The 17509-nt window shown below is 53.4% G+C and overlaps 2 protein-coding genes across 2 annotated transcripts in view; one reads left to right on the top strand and one right to left on the bottom strand.

The window, feature by feature from the left end:
- LOC134562449 (olfactory receptor 14J1-like) overlaps nucleotides 1-17509 on the top strand; it is a 184659-nt gene that overhangs the window by 73927 nt on the left and 93223 nt on the right. The gene's annotated exons all lie outside the window — the stretch shown is intronic.
- LOC134562287 (olfactory receptor 14C36-like) lies at nucleotides 3877-4815 on the bottom strand. Its single transcript, XM_063419672.1, has one exon. It carries the CDS (start codon nucleotides 4795-4797, stop codon nucleotides 3877-3879), a length of 921 nt encoding a protein of 306 aa, XP_063275742.1. The 5' UTR covers nucleotides 4798-4815.

Genomic DNA, 17509 nt, shown 5'->3' with positions numbered 1-17509 from the left:
TCTACCCACTCCCACAAGGACGGAAGCGCCGGCTCTGCAGCACGAGCAGCAGGTCCGAAGATTCCTCCTCCACTGCGGTGTCTCCGAGGGAGCAGCGGCGGTGTGCGCAGCCCCCGAGCCACCACCCCTAAAAGAGCTATCTCAATAAAGGCGTTCTTTCTGGAGCAGAAGGTCTCCTGGCCCATCTATAATACCTTGATTAGGGAGGTTCACTTTGAAATCTTCCTTCCTTAAGAGAACTCCAAACTGACGCAATCAGCTGCAAAAGCCCTGAAGGCTTGAAAACAATTGAAGGATGACAAGGAGCTCCTGAGGGCTTTCTGTATGTTCATCAGTCCCACAGTAAATTCGGGGCTGAGCCCAGGAACCCCAGGCACTGAGAGAAGGTTGCAGAAGCTGCTCAAGGGGTCAGAAGCAAAACTCCAAGTCCCTTGGAGCATCCCTGGGCCCCACTGAGGGCAGGCAGTGCCCAAGGCTGTGCAGGCACTGCTGAGAGCAGATCCTTGAGGGCAGGATTGCAGGGAGCCCAAGGCTGTGAGCAGGGAACTGCAATGCTGAGCAAGGCCTGGGCTGGCTGCAGGGAGCACAAAGGCCAAGCCCTGAGCCCAGGCTGGCACAGCAGGGCCTGTCCCTGGCGGGTGGCTCGGGGCTGTTTGTGGGGCAGGGGGATGGCAGGGGCAGCAAGGACAAATGGCATCAACCTGCAAGCCCTGCCAGCCTCCTCAGGGAGGGCCCAGGCAGAGCCAAAGCGCAGGCCCTGAAAGGAAAGTTCCTTCTGTGGGACTGCAGAGCCCAGGGGACAAAGGCCTGGGTGCCTGTGGCCCTGCCAGCCCTGCCCAGCCCGGGGCCATCTCTCCTGCAGGCTGTGCCCCCTGTGCGTGCTGCTCCTGTGCCCTGGCCGGCTGCACTGGCCCATCTCGCTGTGCCCCCAGCATTTCTCAGCCCAGCATTTCTGTGCCCTCCCTGGGCTCCCTGCACCCAGCGCTGCCGGCTCCTGGCACACAGAGCCAGGCCATGGCCCAGGCTCACGCTGGGACACCTCCTGCACCAAAATCTGCCCTGGCAGGGACTTGGCTTTTTCCTCACCTCCCGGCTGAACCTTGCAAGCTGCACTTTGGGGAGGTTTCCTTCTCTTCCCACTGCCAAGGAAAGCTCTGTCTCCTGCTGTTCAGAAACAGAGGAGGGCTGGAGGGAGATGTGGTGGATGGTGGCTGCCAGGGCTACAGTGACCATGAAATTATGGAGTTTTTAAATATTCTGTGAAAGAACGAGGGGTATCAAGAAAACAGCTACAATGGGCTTACAAAGAGCAGACTTTGGCATTTTCTGGATGCAGATTTGAGGTGCACAGAAAAGGGTAGTGATATTTTAAAGGGAAACAGCCCGTAAAACAAGGGGCTGCAGGAAGGTTGGACACCCTTCAGAAAAGAAATCTTGAAGGAATAGGAACTGCCTGTTCCTCTATGCCAAAAAGTGAGGTAGCAAGGAAAATAACTGGCCTCGCTGGACTTGGAGATTTTGCAGGAACTCAGGGAAAAAAGAGGTTCCATCAACATTGGACAGAGGGGAAGGACACTCAGGAGTTATTTAGGGATGTTGTCAGGTCATGCAGAAAGAAAATTAGAGAGCACAAAAATCAACTAGAGCATAACCTGGCTGCTTCTGTGAAGCATAATACAAATGTTTTTATCAATACATTAATGTCAAAAGGAGGGGTCAGGACAACCTCCATTCTTATTGTGCAGGATATAGTAACTAAAGATGAGAGAAAGGCTGAGGTACTTAACCCCTTCTCTTCCTCAGTTTTCAACAAGAAGACAGGTTGTCCTCAGGACAAGTGTTCTCGTGAGCTGGTAGATGGGCACAGGGAGCACAAGAGCCCCCCTGCAATCCAGGAGGAAGCAGCTGGGGACCTGCTGAGACACTCAGATGCTCACAGGTGTCTCTGGGACCAGATGGGATCCATGCTAGGGGCATGAGGGAGCTGCTGGATGAGCTCCCCAAGCTGCTCTCCATCATTTCTGCTCAGTCCTGGCTCAGCAGGGAGGGCCCAGAGGACTGGAGGTGCCAATGGGAGCCCATCCCCAAGAAGGGCTGCAAAGAGGATGTGGGGAACTGCAGGCCTGTCAGCCTGCCCTGGGTGCCCAGCAAGGGGATGGAACAGATCCCCTTGAGAGCCATCCCAGGGCACCCCCAGGATGGCCCAGGGATCAGAGGCAGCCAGCGGGGATTGCAATATCTGCACTGAGGATCTGCAGGAGGGGATTGAGTCCAGCATCAGCAAATTTGCAGGTGACACCAAGCTGGGTGTGAGTGTGGATGTGCTGGAGGGTAGGAGGGCTGTGCACAGGGCCCTGCACAGGCTGGATCCAGGGCCCAAATCCAGCAGGGTGAGGCTGAACAAGACCAAGGGCCGGGTCCTGCATTTTGGCCACAACAAGCCCTGCAGTGCTCAAGGCTGGGGACAGAGTGGCTGGACAGTGGGCACGCAGAAAGGGACGTGGGGCAGTGCTGGACAGCAGGCTGGACATGAGGCAGCAGTGTGGGCAGGTGGGCAAGAAGGCCAATGGCTCCTGGCCTGGATCAGGAATGGTGTGGGCAGCAGGAGCAGGGCAGGGATTCTTCCCCTGTGCTGGGCACTGGTGAGGCTGCACCTTGAGTGCTGTGTCCAGTTCTGGGCCCCCAATTTAGGAAGGACATGGAGGGGCTGGAGCGTGTCCAGAGAAGGGCAACAAGGCTGGTGAGGGGTGTGGAACACAAGTGCTGTGAGGAGTGGCTGAGGGAGCTGGGGTTGTTTATCCTGGAGAAGAGGAGGCTCAGGGGAGACAAGGTGGTGACAGGGCACAGGTTGGACTTGACGATCTCTAAGGTCTTTTCCAACCTTGCTGATCCTGTGATTCTCTGAAACCACCCTTGCAGCAGTTACAGGATGAGCCCTGGGCCTCCTCTTGAGAAGGTGCAGCAGCCCAGGTCCCTCAGCTTCTCCTCACAGCCCCAAAGCCCATCCTGTCAGTCCTGCAGAGCCTCTGCAGCCCCTCCTCATTGCCCAGAGCAGGGAGCCCCACAGGCAGACACAGCAGGGCAGATGTGCCCCCCTGGCCTGTGGTGCCTCTGGCAAGGGAGCAGCAGGAGGCACTGCAGGAGCCTGCAGACAATTCCTGAAACACTTGGAGGATGATCCTGCTCCCCAAGGGACGTTCCCATGGTGTGATGCTGTTTGCCCCCAGCCTGCCCACGGCCAGCCTGGGGCTGCTGACGGGGCTTTTCTGTGCTGAGCCTTGGCCTGGCCGTGTTGTGGAGAGAGCCTGGGCAAGGAGCCTGCAGCCCCCAGGCCCTGGCCTGAGGCGTCAGCGCTGCCCCAGCAGTGCCCATGGCCTGTCCCTGCTGCAGCCCCGGCACTGCCACCCCCAGCCCTGTGCCCGGCCCCGAGAGCACTCAGGCCCTACAGCAACAGCAGGGCCAGGAGGGCAGCGGGGCAGGGCCACGGCAGCAGCACTGGCAACACCAAGTGCTGCTGCTGCTGGGCACAGCTGCTGTGCCAGCACTGATCTGCCCCAGCTCTGCACACAGACATTGCTGCTGCAGCCACACAGAAGGGAACAAAAGGGGGTATCTCTTCAGAAAAGTCTACTGGGGAGATCATTTAGTTTGTTTAAAGCCACCAAGAGCACAGCTCCTCATTGACACAGTCTGGGGCTAGAGGAAACATGGAGAGAAACAAAAGAAGAAAGGGCAGAATCAATGGCCTTGATTTGTGAATATCAGTGAGAACTAAAACAGAGGAAAAAAAACTCGACAACCAAATCAACAAGTGCTATCAAAGATGCTTTTTATTACAACAGACTGCAGAAATTTGCCAGCAGTTTAATGTTCCTGTCATCTTCCCGTGATCAGTGTCCACACTGCAGCCTTGAGCTCCTGGTTCCTCAGGCTGTAGATGAGGGGGTTCAGGGCTGGAGGCACCACCGAGTACAGAACTGACAGGGCCAGATCCAGGGGTGGGGAGGAGATGGAGGGGGGCTTCAGGTAGGCAAAAACCCCAGTGCTGAGGAACAGGGAGACCACAGCCAGGTGAGGGAGGCAGGTGGAAAAGGCTTTGTGCCGTCCCTGCTCCAAGGGGATCCTCAGCACAGCCCTGAAGATCTGAACATAGGACAAAACAATGAACACAAAACAGCCAAAAGCTACGCAGACACTAAAAACAATGAACCCAAGGTCCCTGAGGTAGGATTTGGAGCAGGAGAGCTTGAGGACATGTGGGATTTCACAGAAGAACTGCCCCAGGGCATTACCATGGCACAGGGGCAGGGAAAATGTATTGGCTGTGTGCAGCAGAGCATTGAGTAAGGCACTGGCCCAGGCAGCTGTTGCCATGTGGGCACAAGCTCTGCTGCCCAGGAGGGTCCCGTAGTGCAGGGGTTTGCAGATGGACACGTAGCGGTCGTAGCACATCACGGTCAGGAGATAATACTCTGCTGTAATGAAAAACAAAACCAGAAATTGCTGAGAAACACATCCTGAGTAGGATATGTTCCTGGTGTCCCAGAGGGAATTGTGCATGGCTTTGGGCACAGTAGTGAGGATGGAGCCCAGGTCGCTGAGGGCCAGGTTGAGCAGGAAGAAGAACATGGGGCTGTGCAGGAGGTGGCCGCAGGCTACGGCGCTGATGATGAGGCCGTTGGCCAGGAGGGCAGCCAGGGAGATGGCCAGGAAGAGGCAGAAGTGCAGGAGCTGCAGCTGCCGCGTGTGTGCCAATGGCAGCAGGAGGAAGTGGCTGATGGAGCTGCTGTTGGACATTGCTTCACTCTGGGCATCATGGACTGTTGAAAGAAGACAATGACAAAATGATATCATTCTATTTGAGTCAGTCCTATGTATTGTATTTGGAATCCTCTAATAATCACTTTTATTCCTGTGAATGAATTTTGCTAAACTTTTTAAAGTTCAGGTATCTGCTGCTACTTAGTTACTGCTGCATCTTAAGCATTGCTCTCAGCCTGAAGGCTGGGGAGCCCAGATGGAAAGCAGAGCTCTCTGTGCCCAAGTGCAATGAGACCTGCTGGTCCCCACAGAGGTGCCCTTTGCTCATTACACCTCCCTCTATTTCAGGGTGATGGCACTTAAAAGTTTCCTGAAAAATAAAGTGGACTATATGAAAGTGTCAATTTTAAAATAAATCACCCTAAGTTCTTCTTTCCTTTGTTTTCTCTGTTGCTTGACAGGAGGGGATATCCACGGTTGGTCTGGCTCTCTGCTGCCTGGAGTTGTGCCCACTGGGAGCTGTTTCTCTCCATCCAAGCCTTGTCCCTTCCACTGCTCCCAGAGCCCAGCCCAGCCCTGGGGGCTCAGCTCTGCCCTGCACACCCCTCCCAGCACAGGGAACTGCCCAGGGGCATCTCCCTAGCACCACGGCCTTAAGGGCAGCTCAGAAAAACAGAGATGCTGCAAGCCAAGGTGCTGCTGCTGCTGCTGTCTGTGGGTAGAGGAGGGTGAGGAGGCACTTTCTGAGGGAGATCTGAGGCACATCTGCTGATGCCCAGGGTGACAGTGCAGGAGTGTCAGTGACACAGACAACCCTGACAGCCCCTTTCCCTTTCCTTCCTGAGAAAGCTGAGAGCAGCCCTGGCCATGCAGCACCATCTCCACAGCAGCAGGAATCTGCCCTGATGGCGGTGGCTCCTTCCACCTCCAACTTCTCCCCACAGTCCATGGGAGCTCCCAGGCAGGCTGAGAGCTGCCCCTGGCAGGTGGCAGATGCCCTGGGCTGGCCAAGAGCCCTCAGGGCTGCAGCACCTGCTCTGCACCACAGCCCTGGGCAGCCCTGGCTGCAGCCCCAGCTTCAGCCCCTGCAGCCATCCCTGGCAGCAGGAGCCGTCCTGCCCTGTCCCTCTGACGCTGCCCAGGGCAGCCCCGCTCTGGAGCACATCCTCCCCCAAAGCAGCAAGGGCAGCAGAGCCATCCTTACAGTCACCTCAGTGCTGTCCTGGCTCAGCTTGAGGACATCCCTGCAGCCACAGACTTACCCTGTCAGAAGTGGGGAACATTTCTCCACAAAGAAGCTCAGAATTTCCAAAAGTTGTGATGATTTCTCCGTGAATGATCTCAGAATTGTTCTTCCAGTTTCTTTGAGCCTCTGTCTGCTTCACTGCTCTCAGGTACCTGCAGGCAGTGCCCTCAGCCCTGCTGGGCTGGGAGAGGAGCTGCCCCTCAGGAGAAATGTCTTTTTAAAGCTTCCCTTGTTTGCCAGGAGCTGCCTCTGTGCCAGGAGCCCATCCCAGCTCAGCAGCACAGACACAGCACAAGGACTTTAATGAGTCTCTTGAGGTTTGGTGTTGTTTACATGCGACTCAGTCCTTGAGAGAATGTTCAAAAAACTTCTCAAGAAGTCAAAATTAAATTAAAATACTGAAGTTTCTTGAAGCTTTAATGGATCCCACTGAGAAAAATGACTGAGAAAGTGTCCCCATGTTCCAGTCAGAGCAGAACACTGCAGGCAGTGAGGACAGGTGGGGACAAACAAGGCAAAGGTGTCTCTGATGCTGACCAAACCTGGATGTGTTTCAGGAATGCAAAGGGCCAAGGCCTGAGCCCCAGCCCCTGCCAAGGCAGATCCTGTCCCTCCCTCCTTGCTCAGGGCTCTTCCCGGGCCACTGGGATGTGGGGATGTGCAATGCCAAGGGCAGCACCATGGGGCGGCCCCTGCCAGGCTGCTGAGCAGGGACAAGGAGGCAATGAGGCCCCAGGCCTGCAAGGGTCACTTGTCCCCTCCTGATGCCTCAGGCCCAGGGCCAGCAGCCATGGCCCAAGTGCTGCAGGAGTTGGCTGTGTCAGGGCCTTTCAGCTGCTGCCCATGCCTGTGCCCTGTGCAGCCCAGGCTGTGCTACGGTGTCCATGCCCTGCACCTCTGTCCCTGCAGGCTGTCGTCATCCCCCGGCTGCCCCACCTGGCTGGGCCCTTCCTTTGCTGACAGCTCTGCGTCCTGCCTGCCTCTGCCTGGGCACACAGAGCCTTGGGCTGCTCCAGACTCCTGCTGGGGGATGTGTTGCACCACAGCCCTGCCCTGGCAGGGAAATTCCTTTCTCCGTGTGTCCAGTCTGGGCCTCCTCAGCTACACTTGGCATTAATTCATTTTTCTCTGGTTGTTTTCCAGTAGGTGAAAAGGATCCACCATCTCTGAAACCACTCTTTAAACACTCTCATGGTTCTCCTGCACTGTCCTCAGCCTCCAACCGAAGGAGCACAGAGCTTCATTGTGCCTATAAAGTGGTCATGTGCCTGAGGCCTCCAAACCCCATCTTGGGAGATCTCTGTGCCCTCTCCATGGTGTTTGCAATTGAAAACATTCTGCTCATAGTCTAAGAAAATCACCAGAGGACATGGGAAGCCCAACGTCTCTGTCCTGCCATTTCTTGTCTTTGAGTAATCCTTGGATATGTGGAATTTGGCAGGCCAAATTGTAATTTTGGCCATGGTCCCTGGAGAAGAAGGTTAGTTCTTTCCCACAGGAGGGAAAGAAGAGAGCTCCACTCTTCCAGTGGAAGATGAGACGTGAGCACCAGAAGCCAAGGCCAGCCAGAGGTGGCAGGGGGTTTTTTTTCTGGGATATACTTTTGATTATAGGAAATTTTGTAGGAGTTGTACCAATTTTGACAATGGGCATCTAAAAAGACAGACAGTTGTTTTCCATAGCAAGGAAAGCACGGAGCACCAGTGCTGCAGGAGCTGATAAGCGGCTGCCGTTGACATTCCAAGATCACCCAGCCCCGTCAGGTGGCCCCTGGGAGGCCAAGCCAGCCAGACCTGTTCCATGTTCCCTCGGTTCCAGGGGCCCCACAGTGTCCCAATGGTCCCTTGCTTCCATGAGGCCCTGAGGTGTCACAATGTCCCCTTGGTCACACGGGGCCCTGAAGGCTCTGAATGGTCTCCATGGTTCCGTAAGGCCCCACAGAGTCACAGTGGTCTCTGGGTTCCATGGAGCCCCGCTGTGTCACCGTGGCCCCTTGGTTTCATGGGGTCCAGTGGTGCCACAAGGATCCCCTTGGTTCCATGAGGTCCCCACAGTGTCCCTGTGATCTCCACAGCAAGGAAAGAACCCAGCCCCAGGGTGGCAGGGGCAGTCACCAGAGGCCAAGGCCAGCCAGACTTGACAGTACTAGCAGATTTTGCCTGGGAGCAACCCTTGGATATACAGAATTTCAGAGGTGGAATTCCAATTTCAGACATGGACACCCAGAGGAGAAGGACGGGTTTTTTTAATGGCAAGGAAGCATGGAGCACTGGTGATTCAGGGCCAGATGAAAGGCTGTCATCAGAGGCCTAGGCCAGCCAGACCTCTCTGTCCTGGTAGCTTCTGTCTGAAAACAACCCTTGGATATAGGGAATTTTGAAGGTGGAATCCCAGTTTCAACAATTTCTACATAGATAAGAGTGACTGTTCTTTTCTATAGGAAGGAAAGCTCAGAGCCCAAGTGATTCAAAGGCAGAAGAGGAGAGAGCTGTCTCCTGGGAGGCCAAGCCAGGCAGCTTGGCCTGTTTGTCCTGGCAGCTTTTGTCATGGAGGAATCCTTGGACAGATGGAATTTTGGAGGAGGAATCTCAGTGTTGACCATGGACACTTTGAGAAGAAAGACAGTTCTTTTCCATTGGAAGGAAAGCACAGAGCCCCAGTGTTTCAGAAGCGGGTGAGAGGGACACCCAAGCGGCCAAGGGCAGGCAGACTTGTCTGCTCTGGCAGCTTTCTCTTGGGAGCAATTCTTGGATGTAAGGAATTTTAGAGGTGGAATCCCAATTTCAGCTATTGACACCTAGTCAATATGGATTTTTTTTCCTATAAGAAAAAACCATGGTCCAAGCATTTTTGGAAGAAGATGAGAGGTGGCCACCCTTAGGCCGAGCCAGCCGGTGTCTCTAGTGGCACCTTTCATCTAGGGGCTGTCCTTGGACACAGGGCATTTTGGAGGTGAAATGTTAATTTTGGCTGTGGTTGCCTGGACAAGAGTTCTCTTCAGTAGGAAGGAAAGCACAGAGCCCCAGTGTTTCCCAGGCACATGAGTGTCAGCCCTAAGGAAGCCAAGGCCAGACAGACTTGTCAGTCCTGGCAGCTTTTGTCTGAGGGGTACCCTTGGATATAGGGAATTTTGGAGGCAGATTCCCAATTTTGACCATTGGTGCCTGGTCATAAGAAAGAAAAGCATATGGTTCCAGTGTCTCAACGGCAGATGAGAGGTGGCCCCCGGTGGCCACGGCAGCCAGATCTGTCTGTTCTGACAGATTTCGTCTGGGAACAATCTTTGCACAGAAGGAAATTTGGAGGAGGAATTCTAATTTTGGCAATGGGCCCTGGAGGAGAAAGAAAGTTCTCTCACAAAAGAATGAAAGCCCAGAACCCCAGTGCTCCAGGGGCAGAGAAGGAGCAGCCCTCGACATGCCAAGGTCAGCCAGACCTGTCAGGTGGGCCCAGGAGGCCCAGCCAGCCAGAGCTGTTCCATCTTCCCTTGGTTTTGTGGGATCCCACAGTGTCACAATGCTCTCCTTGGTTCCATGAGGCCCTGGAGTGTCAAAATGTTCCCTTTTGCTTCTGTAGTGTCACAATGACCCCTTGCTTCCATGAGGCCTTTCGGTGTCACAGTGGCTTTGTGGTTCCACAAAGCCCTGATGTGTCACAATGGCCCCTCGGCTCCATGAACCCTCGCTGTGTCACAGTGGCTCCAACGTGACACTGCGGGCTTCACAAGCTCACCACAGATCCTTGGTTCCTTGAGAACTCTGAGTTTCACAATGGTCTCCTTGATTCCATGAGGCACCACAGTGTCACAATGGCCCCTTGGTTCAATGAGTTTCCGCAGTGTCACCGTGGTGTCCTTGGAGCCGCATTGTCACAACTGACCCATGGCTCCATGAGGTTCTGCAGTGTCACTGTGGTCGCTGTCAGAGGCTGGATGAGATCGATGTCCCCAGACGCCTTGGGATGCTCGGAATGCCCGTGTGGGGCCAGGGCCGGGCCAGGCCTTGGTCTGTGGTGGGATGGAGCCCTGCCCCAGCCTGGCTGAGCTGTCAATCACACAGCAGGGGGCATTATCGCAGCTCTGATTGGCCAAGCTGTCAATCAATCACACAATAGCAGCTGCTGCCTACCCTGACTCTGATTGGACAAGCAACTGGGAGTCCCACCCAAGGGGCGGGCCCATAGAGGCCCAGGGGGTTAAAAGCCGGAGCACGAGGCCAGCCCATGCTCTGATTGCTGCCTTCTCCTGGGGCTCCTCTGTGAGCGATGCTGGAACCCGAGCAGCTGGTACCTGTATGTGTGTCTTTCTACAGATCTGCTGTCTTTGTGTTGTTCTCCGTTTCTTCTTCTTCTAATCCAATTTACCTTTCCTGGAACATTTTTATGTTAACCTTTATCATCTTAAAACTTTAAAGGTTTCTACGTTAAATGAGGCAAATGAAGTTAATACTATGATAAGAGTATTATGCTTAATTGAATGTTGTGTTGAACCATTTGCCAAAGTTCCTTGATTGTCTGTATTTTGCCAGTAAAATTTTGTGTCACTCTGACCTCCCAGCTCAGTTGGTTACAGCGTGGTGCTTTCGTTACCGAGGTTGTGGGTTCAATCCCTCTTGTGGGCCATTCACTTTAGAGCTGTGCTTGATGATTCTTGTGGTTCCTGTTATGAATGAAGTCTCATAAACAACAAAATTAAATTTCAGCAGTAATTTTTAATTGAGATGAATACAAGCACACACAAAGTAAATTTGGCAGTGGTTAATTAGGTCTGATAAAGGTTCAGATAAGGCATAAGCAAGACTGATGGGGGTACGGAGAAGAACCATCTCTTTCCTCATGTACAAAACAAATAATCCAAACTAAACTTCTGCATTATCTGCTAATACGTATTCATCAATGTTTCCTCTAAATTTCCTCCTACTTCCAGTTGTTGATATCTTCATCACAATACTGCACAGCACATGCTCCACTTGTTGCTGGGGGCCTTCTGTTATTTTTGTGGTCTTTTCCAGGTGAAGTCTCCCCCTCTTCCTCACTGTTCTTTGAATGACCTTACAGGTGCCTGCTAATGGGCCTTTTTCACTGGGATGAGCAAATGCTGCTGCAAGGCTGTTCTCAAGCTGCTTTTGCTGCACATGTGCCTGAGGAATTCTCATTGCTTGAGATCTCAGGTGCTGTGTGGATGAAGGTGGAAGTACTGAGGGAGGAGCAGCTCTGCTGGGGCCGAGTTGTTTTTTTCTTGGTGGGTGTGGCATTTGTTTTCTACATTACCTTTCCCTGTCAGCTCTGGGCAGAGCTCTATCAGTGAATGTGACAAGTCTTGCCCTTGGCACTGTGGAGGTGGCCAAAGGGACCTTCCCGGAGCTGTGTGCACAGGAATGCACAGGAGGCCAGAGCTGGGCCGCTGCGTTGTGCTGCCGGGCCGCAGCTGTGGCCGCTGGCCTTGGGGCGTCTCCAGGGAGGGAAGGCTGGGCCTTCCATGGCCGTGGTGTCACAGAGAGGGGAAGGCTGGGGCTGCCCTGCTGCTGCGCCGTCGCCGACAGCTCTGTCAGCACCTGCAGTGGACACAAAGGCTGAGGCAAAGGGTGAGAAGTGCACAAGGGGCTTGGCTGGGAGGGAGGCAGAGGGAGGATGGAGTGCAGGCAGTGGCAGGCTGGGCATCCCTGGGAGCAGTGTCCAAAGGCTCCTGGAGCTGCGGCAGCCTTGGGGCTGTGAGAACTCCTTGGGGAGCCTGATCAGTGGCCAAACCCCCTGTAGGGAAGAAGCTTTTGCTGGTCTGCAGCTGCCCAGCCCCAGGCCTTTGCTGGGGTGCTGTCCCTGCTCCCCCGAGGCCCAGGTGGGAGCTGGCCCAGCACCGGGGCTGGGAAGGAGCAGCAGCCCCCGGGCAGGTGTCAGCTGTGTGTGCTGGGCTGTGGCCCAGCTGAGCCAGGGCCCGCAGAGCTGCAGGGAAAGGTGCTGCCCCTGGCTGTGGGGCTGGCCAGGGCCATGGGGAAAAAAATCAACTTGCAGCTTCTGCCCCTGTCTTGGTTTGAAAGACAGGTATCTGCTAGGAAGGGGGCAGGACCTCCCTAGAGATGGAGAATTCAAATCCCCTCCCTCCAAATTATTCTAATTTAGAAAATTAAAGGGCCTTTCAGGCAAAGGTACAGGGATAGGAACAACAGTTCTTTACTAGTATATATGACAAAACAACAAGCAAACAACAACTACAGCATTAATAATAAACAGAACCAGGAACCTTGAGGGCTTTCTTTCACAAAAACGCCCAGGGCAGTTTGATCTCGGTGCCCCTGCAGGACTCCAAGAGGCTGAGCTGGAAGGGAGGAAAGTCCCGGGCTGGTGGATGAGATGAGGAGCTCTGCGCTGGTAGCTGGAGCAGCAGGGGTGTCCCGGCAGGGCTGGGCAGTGCAGGGCTACAGAGCAGCAGGGGAACCTCAAAGCTCCGAAGAAGCAATGGCAGTGGGGGGAGGCTGGAGAAAGCGAGCTCAGGATTCCCGGGTACACAAGGATGATGGTAGATTTCCCAGGATGAGGCAGAGGCAGTGTGATGGCTGTGAACTATTCCTGCAGCGAGGGGCAGCTTGACCGTCCTCTTCGGCGCTGAGAGCAAGAGTGAGCAACTGCCCCTCGCCCAGCTCTGTCTTTTACCTTTCCCAAAGATCACGTTATCTCTCTCTTCTGAGGGACACTCCCAGAGACTTAAAAACAATAGGTGTAGCCTTGTGCTGCCATGTCCTTCAACTACTCCCTTTGTCCTGGCTAAGTACCATCATTGAGATTTCTTAGGAACTTATGGGAAAAAATACTGCGTGTGAAAAAGAGGCAAATCTAACCCCCAACATTATCCACCCCGAATTTTTTTTCCATACCAACCTATTACATTGAATTTAAACCTTTAAAAATTAATACACACATGCTCTACCTAAATTATATACATCTATACATACAGATATGGGTACAGACACATGATGTGGGTAGTTCATCCTAAAACAAGGTCTCCTTGAGGTATGCATCGGGTCTCTCCATCCCTTTGCATCACCCACCAGGTGCATCCTGGTCCCTGAGCGAAGACAACCCCACGGGTGGGATTGTCTTTGCTGGAGGCAGAATTAATCCAAACGGTTTTTCCCAGCATACCTCTCATGTATACCACTGGAACTTTATCTCCATCTGTTGTTCTCAGGGGCTCAGATTGGGCAGGGCCTGCTCGGTTGGTTGAACCTCGAGTGTTCACTAACCATGTGGCCTTCGCTAAATTAATCTCCCAGTTCTTGAAAGTCCCCCCACACAGTGCCTTCAAGGTGGTTTTAAGCAGGCCATTGCACCGTTCAACTTTCCCGGCTGCTGGTGCGTGATAAGGAATATGGTACACCCACTCGATGCCATGTTCCCTAGCCCAGGCTGCTATAAGGCTGTTCTTGAAATGGGTTCCACTGTCTGACTCGATTCTCTCAGGGGTGCCATGTCTCCACAGGACTTGCTTTTCCAGGCCCAGGATGGTGTTCCGGGCAGCAGCGTGAGGCACAGGGTAGGTTTCCAGCCATCCAGTGGTGGCTTCTACCATGGTCAGCACATAGGACTTGCCTTGGCGGGTTTGGGGAAGGGTGATGTAGTCAATCTGCCAGGCTTCCCCATACCTGTATTTGGACCACCGTCCGCCATACCATAGGGGCTTCACTCCCTTGTCCTGCTTGATTGCAGCACATGTCTCACAGTCATGGATAACCTGAGAAATGCTATCCATGGTTAGATCCACCCCTCAGTCTCGTGCCCACTTAGAGGTGGCATCTCTGCCCTGATGACCTGAGGCGTCGTGGGCCCATCAAGCTAGGAACAACTCTCGCTTGTGTTGCCAATCTAGGTCTATCTTTGACACTTCTATCTTGGAGGCTTGATCTACTTGCTCGTTGTTTCGGTGCTCCTCATTAGCCCGACTCTTGGGGACATGGGCATTGACATGGCGGACTTTTACATGTATCTTGACTACCCGAGCAGCAATGTCTTTCCATTCATCAGCAGCTCAGATTGGTTTTCCCCCACGCTGCCAGTTGGCCTTTTTCCACCTTTCCAGCCAACCCCACAGAGCATTGGCCACCATCCATGAATCAGTGTAGAGGTAGAGCTTTGGCCACTTCTCTCTTTCAGCAATGTCCAGGGCCAACTGAACAGCCTTGAGTTCTGCAAGTTGACTTGATCCACCTTCTCCTTCAGTGGCTTGTGCAACCTGTCGTGTGGGGCTCCATACGGCTGCTTTCCACTTGCGGTTCATCCCTACAATGCAACAGGAACCATCAGTGAAAAGAGCACAGCGTGTTTCTTCTGCTGGCAGCTGATTATACGGCGGAGCTTCTTTGGCACGTGTCACTTGCTCTTGTTCGTCTTCATCTGTGAGATCAAAGTTTTCACTTTCTGGCCAGTTTGTGATTATCTCCAAAATCCCAGGGCGATTTGGGTTTCCGATACGGGCGCGCTGAGTGATGAGGGCAGTCCATTTGCTCCATGTGGCATCGGTGGCATGGTGGGTAGAGGGAACCTTTCCTTTGAACATCCACCCCAGCACAGGTAGTCGGGGTGCCAGGAGGAGTTGGGCTTCTGTGCCAATCACTTCTGAGGCAGCCTGGACTCCTTCATAGGCAGCCAAGATTTCTCTCTCTGTTGGGGTGTAGTTGGCTTCAGACCCTCTGTAGCTCCGACTCCAGAATCCCAGTGGTTGACCCCGAGTCTCACCAGGCACCTTCTGCCAAAGGCTCCAGGACAGGCCATGGTTCCCGGCTGCAGAGTAGAGCACGTTCTTCACCTCTGGTCCTATCCTGACTGGGCCAAGGGCTACCGCATGAACGATCTCCTGCTTGATCTGGGCAAACGCTTGCTGCTGTTCAGGGACCCAGTAGAAATCATTCTTCTTGTGGGTAACCCGGTAGAGAGGGCTCACAATCTGGCTGTACTCGGGAATGTGCATTCTCCAAAAGCCTATGGCGCCTAGGAAAGCTTGCGTTTCCTTCTTGCTGGTCGGTGGAGACATCGCAGTGATCTTATTGATGACCTCAATGGGAATCTGACGCCGCCCATCTTCCCACTTTACTCCCAGGAACTGGATCTCTTGAGCAGGTCCCTTGACTTTGCTCTTTTTGATGGCAAAACCAGCTTCCAGGAGAATCTGGATGATCTTCTCTCCTTTCTCGAATACTTCCCTTGCTGTGTTCCCCCACACAATGATGTCATCAATGTACTGTAGGTGTTCTGGAGCTTCACCCTTTTCCAGTGCAGCCTGGATCAGTCCATGGCAGGTGGTGGGACTGTGCTTCCACCCCTGGGGCAGTCGGTTCCAGGTGTACTGCACGCCCCTCCAGGTGAAAGCAAACTGAGGCCTACATTCTGCAGCCAGAGGAATGGAGAAAAACGCATTAGCAATGTCGATTGTGGCGTACCACTTCGCTGCTTTGGACTCCAGCTCGTACAGGAGTTCCAGCATGTCCGGCACAGCGGCACTCAGTGGTGGAGTCACTTCATTCAAGCCACGATAGTCCACAGTCAGTCTCCATTCTCCGTCAGACTTGCGCACAGGCCAAATGGGGCTGTTGAAGGGTGAGTGTGTTTTGCTGACCACCCCTTGGCTCTCCAGCTCTTGGATCATCTTGTGAATGGGAATCACAGCATCTCGATTCGTCCGATACTGCCGGCGATGCACTGTCGAGGTGGCAACAGGTACTCGTTGCTCTTCTACCTTCAGGAGTCCTACTGCAGATGGGTTCTCTGACAGTCCAGGCAAGGTGTTCAATTTCTTAATGCCCTCTGCCTCCACAGCAGCTATTCCAAAAGCCCATCTGAACCCCTTAGGGTCTTTGTAATAGCCATTCCTGAGATAGTCTATGCCCAGAATACTCGGAGCCTCTGGGCCAGTCACAATCGGATGTTCTTGCCACTCCTTCCCGGTCAGGCTCACCTTGGCTTCCAACAGGGTCAATTCTTGTGATCCCCCCGTCACACTGGCAATGGAAATAGGTTCTGTTCCCAGATGTTCTGATGGCATTAGGGTACACTGAGAACTGGTATCAACCAAAGCTTTATATTTCTGTGGCTCTGATGTGCCAGGCCATAGAACCCATACTGTCCAAAGAACTCGGTTTTCCCTAACCTCTACCTGGCTAGAGGCAGGGCCCCTCTAAGCCTGGTTATCCTTCTTTCCTGAGACATATGTCTTGGAGGTTCCTTCAAGGGGATCGGACAAGTCATCGTCATCATTATGCCTGACAGTTCGAGTATGGGCAACTGGAGCTGCTTCCCTTTTCCTACCTTCCTTCAATTCACGCACCCGTTGTGCCAGAGCAGCAGTAGGCTTCCCATCCCATCTCCTCATGTTTTCTCCGGACTCACGTAGGAAGAACCACAACTCAGCTCGTGGGGTGTACCTTCTCTCCCCAACAGAGGAACGTCTACGTTGGATACTAGGGCCTCTAATTTGTACAGCTGAGATTTGGAGGAGGTCCTCCTTAATCTCTTCCCTGAGTTTCTTACGACTTTCCTCTATTTTATCTTCTAATTTCTGCAGTCGTGTTTCCACAGCTGCAATTCTGGCATGAGTTGGGCCATGTACAGCATCTGCATATGCCCGAAGCTTCTTTGCCATATCGAGCACAGTCTCATATACCTCATCCTGCTTCATTATTGCTACAGCAGAAGCGTATTCAGGTGGGCCAAGGTGCACAAGTTTCCTCCACATTACAGGTGTGCACAGTACGAAGTCTGGATTCCTAGCTGTTATATCATCTGAAAAAATGATCTCCACCACTGCCATCTCCCTCAGGCGTTGGATCCCCTGTTCTATGGTCTTCCACTGTGTCTGCTGAATATAAAGGTCATCTGCACACAGGTATCTTTGTGCTACACTGTCCAGGACCCGTTCTCAGAGGCTGTGAGGGCTAGCCCTCCTCCTCATGCCTTGGTCCATGACAGGATCATGTGACAGGGATCCTAAATGCCTCGCTTCAGTGCCATCCAGAATGGTAGCCTCCCCTGCCGCATCCCAAAGGCGGACTAGCCAACTAATTATAGACTCATCGGGCTGTCGCCTATAATCCTTCCTTAGGCCTCGAAGGTCCTTCAGGGAGAAGGAATCAATATTGGTTCCGGAATCTGTGCCACTTGCTGTGGTCTCTGATTTTGGTGATGGTCCTTCTCTTGGATCATCATCATCCTCCACCCTTCGGTCAGTCTTGCTTTTACACTTTCCACCTTTTGTATTTGCAGCAACAGCCACTGGTTGGGGCTTACTGTCTGGCCTGGAGCCTGGGATGTTTGCTGCAGCCTGAGTGACTGGGACAGTAACTAATTTATCTCCCTGTTCCCTTTCCTTTATCTGCTGCCCCACAGTATCTAGCAGGGTGTGATAAGCATGTGCCAGGGCCCAGCTCACTGCAATGATCCTTTCCTCCTTAGTGTTACCATGGCACCTCTCTTTCAGATACTTTACCACCTCAGCTGGGTTCTGAATTTGTTCAGATGGAA

The sequence above is a fragment of the Prinia subflava genome, chromosome 27 (assembly GCF_021018805.1).
Source record: "Prinia subflava isolate CZ2003 ecotype Zambia chromosome 27, Cam_Psub_1.2, whole genome shotgun sequence".
NCBI classification, from domain to species: Eukaryota; Metazoa; Chordata; class Aves; order Passeriformes; family Cisticolidae; genus Prinia; species Prinia subflava.
Note: the sequence above shows the minus strand (reverse complement) of the source record. Positions and strands in the feature narration are given on the sequence as shown.

What these genes read in the sequence shown, in the direction of transcription:
- LOC134562287 (XM_063419672.1), bottom strand. Translation starts at nt 4,797, where the DNA reads ATGTCCAACAGCAGCTCCATCAGCCACTTCCTCCTGCTGCCATTGGCA.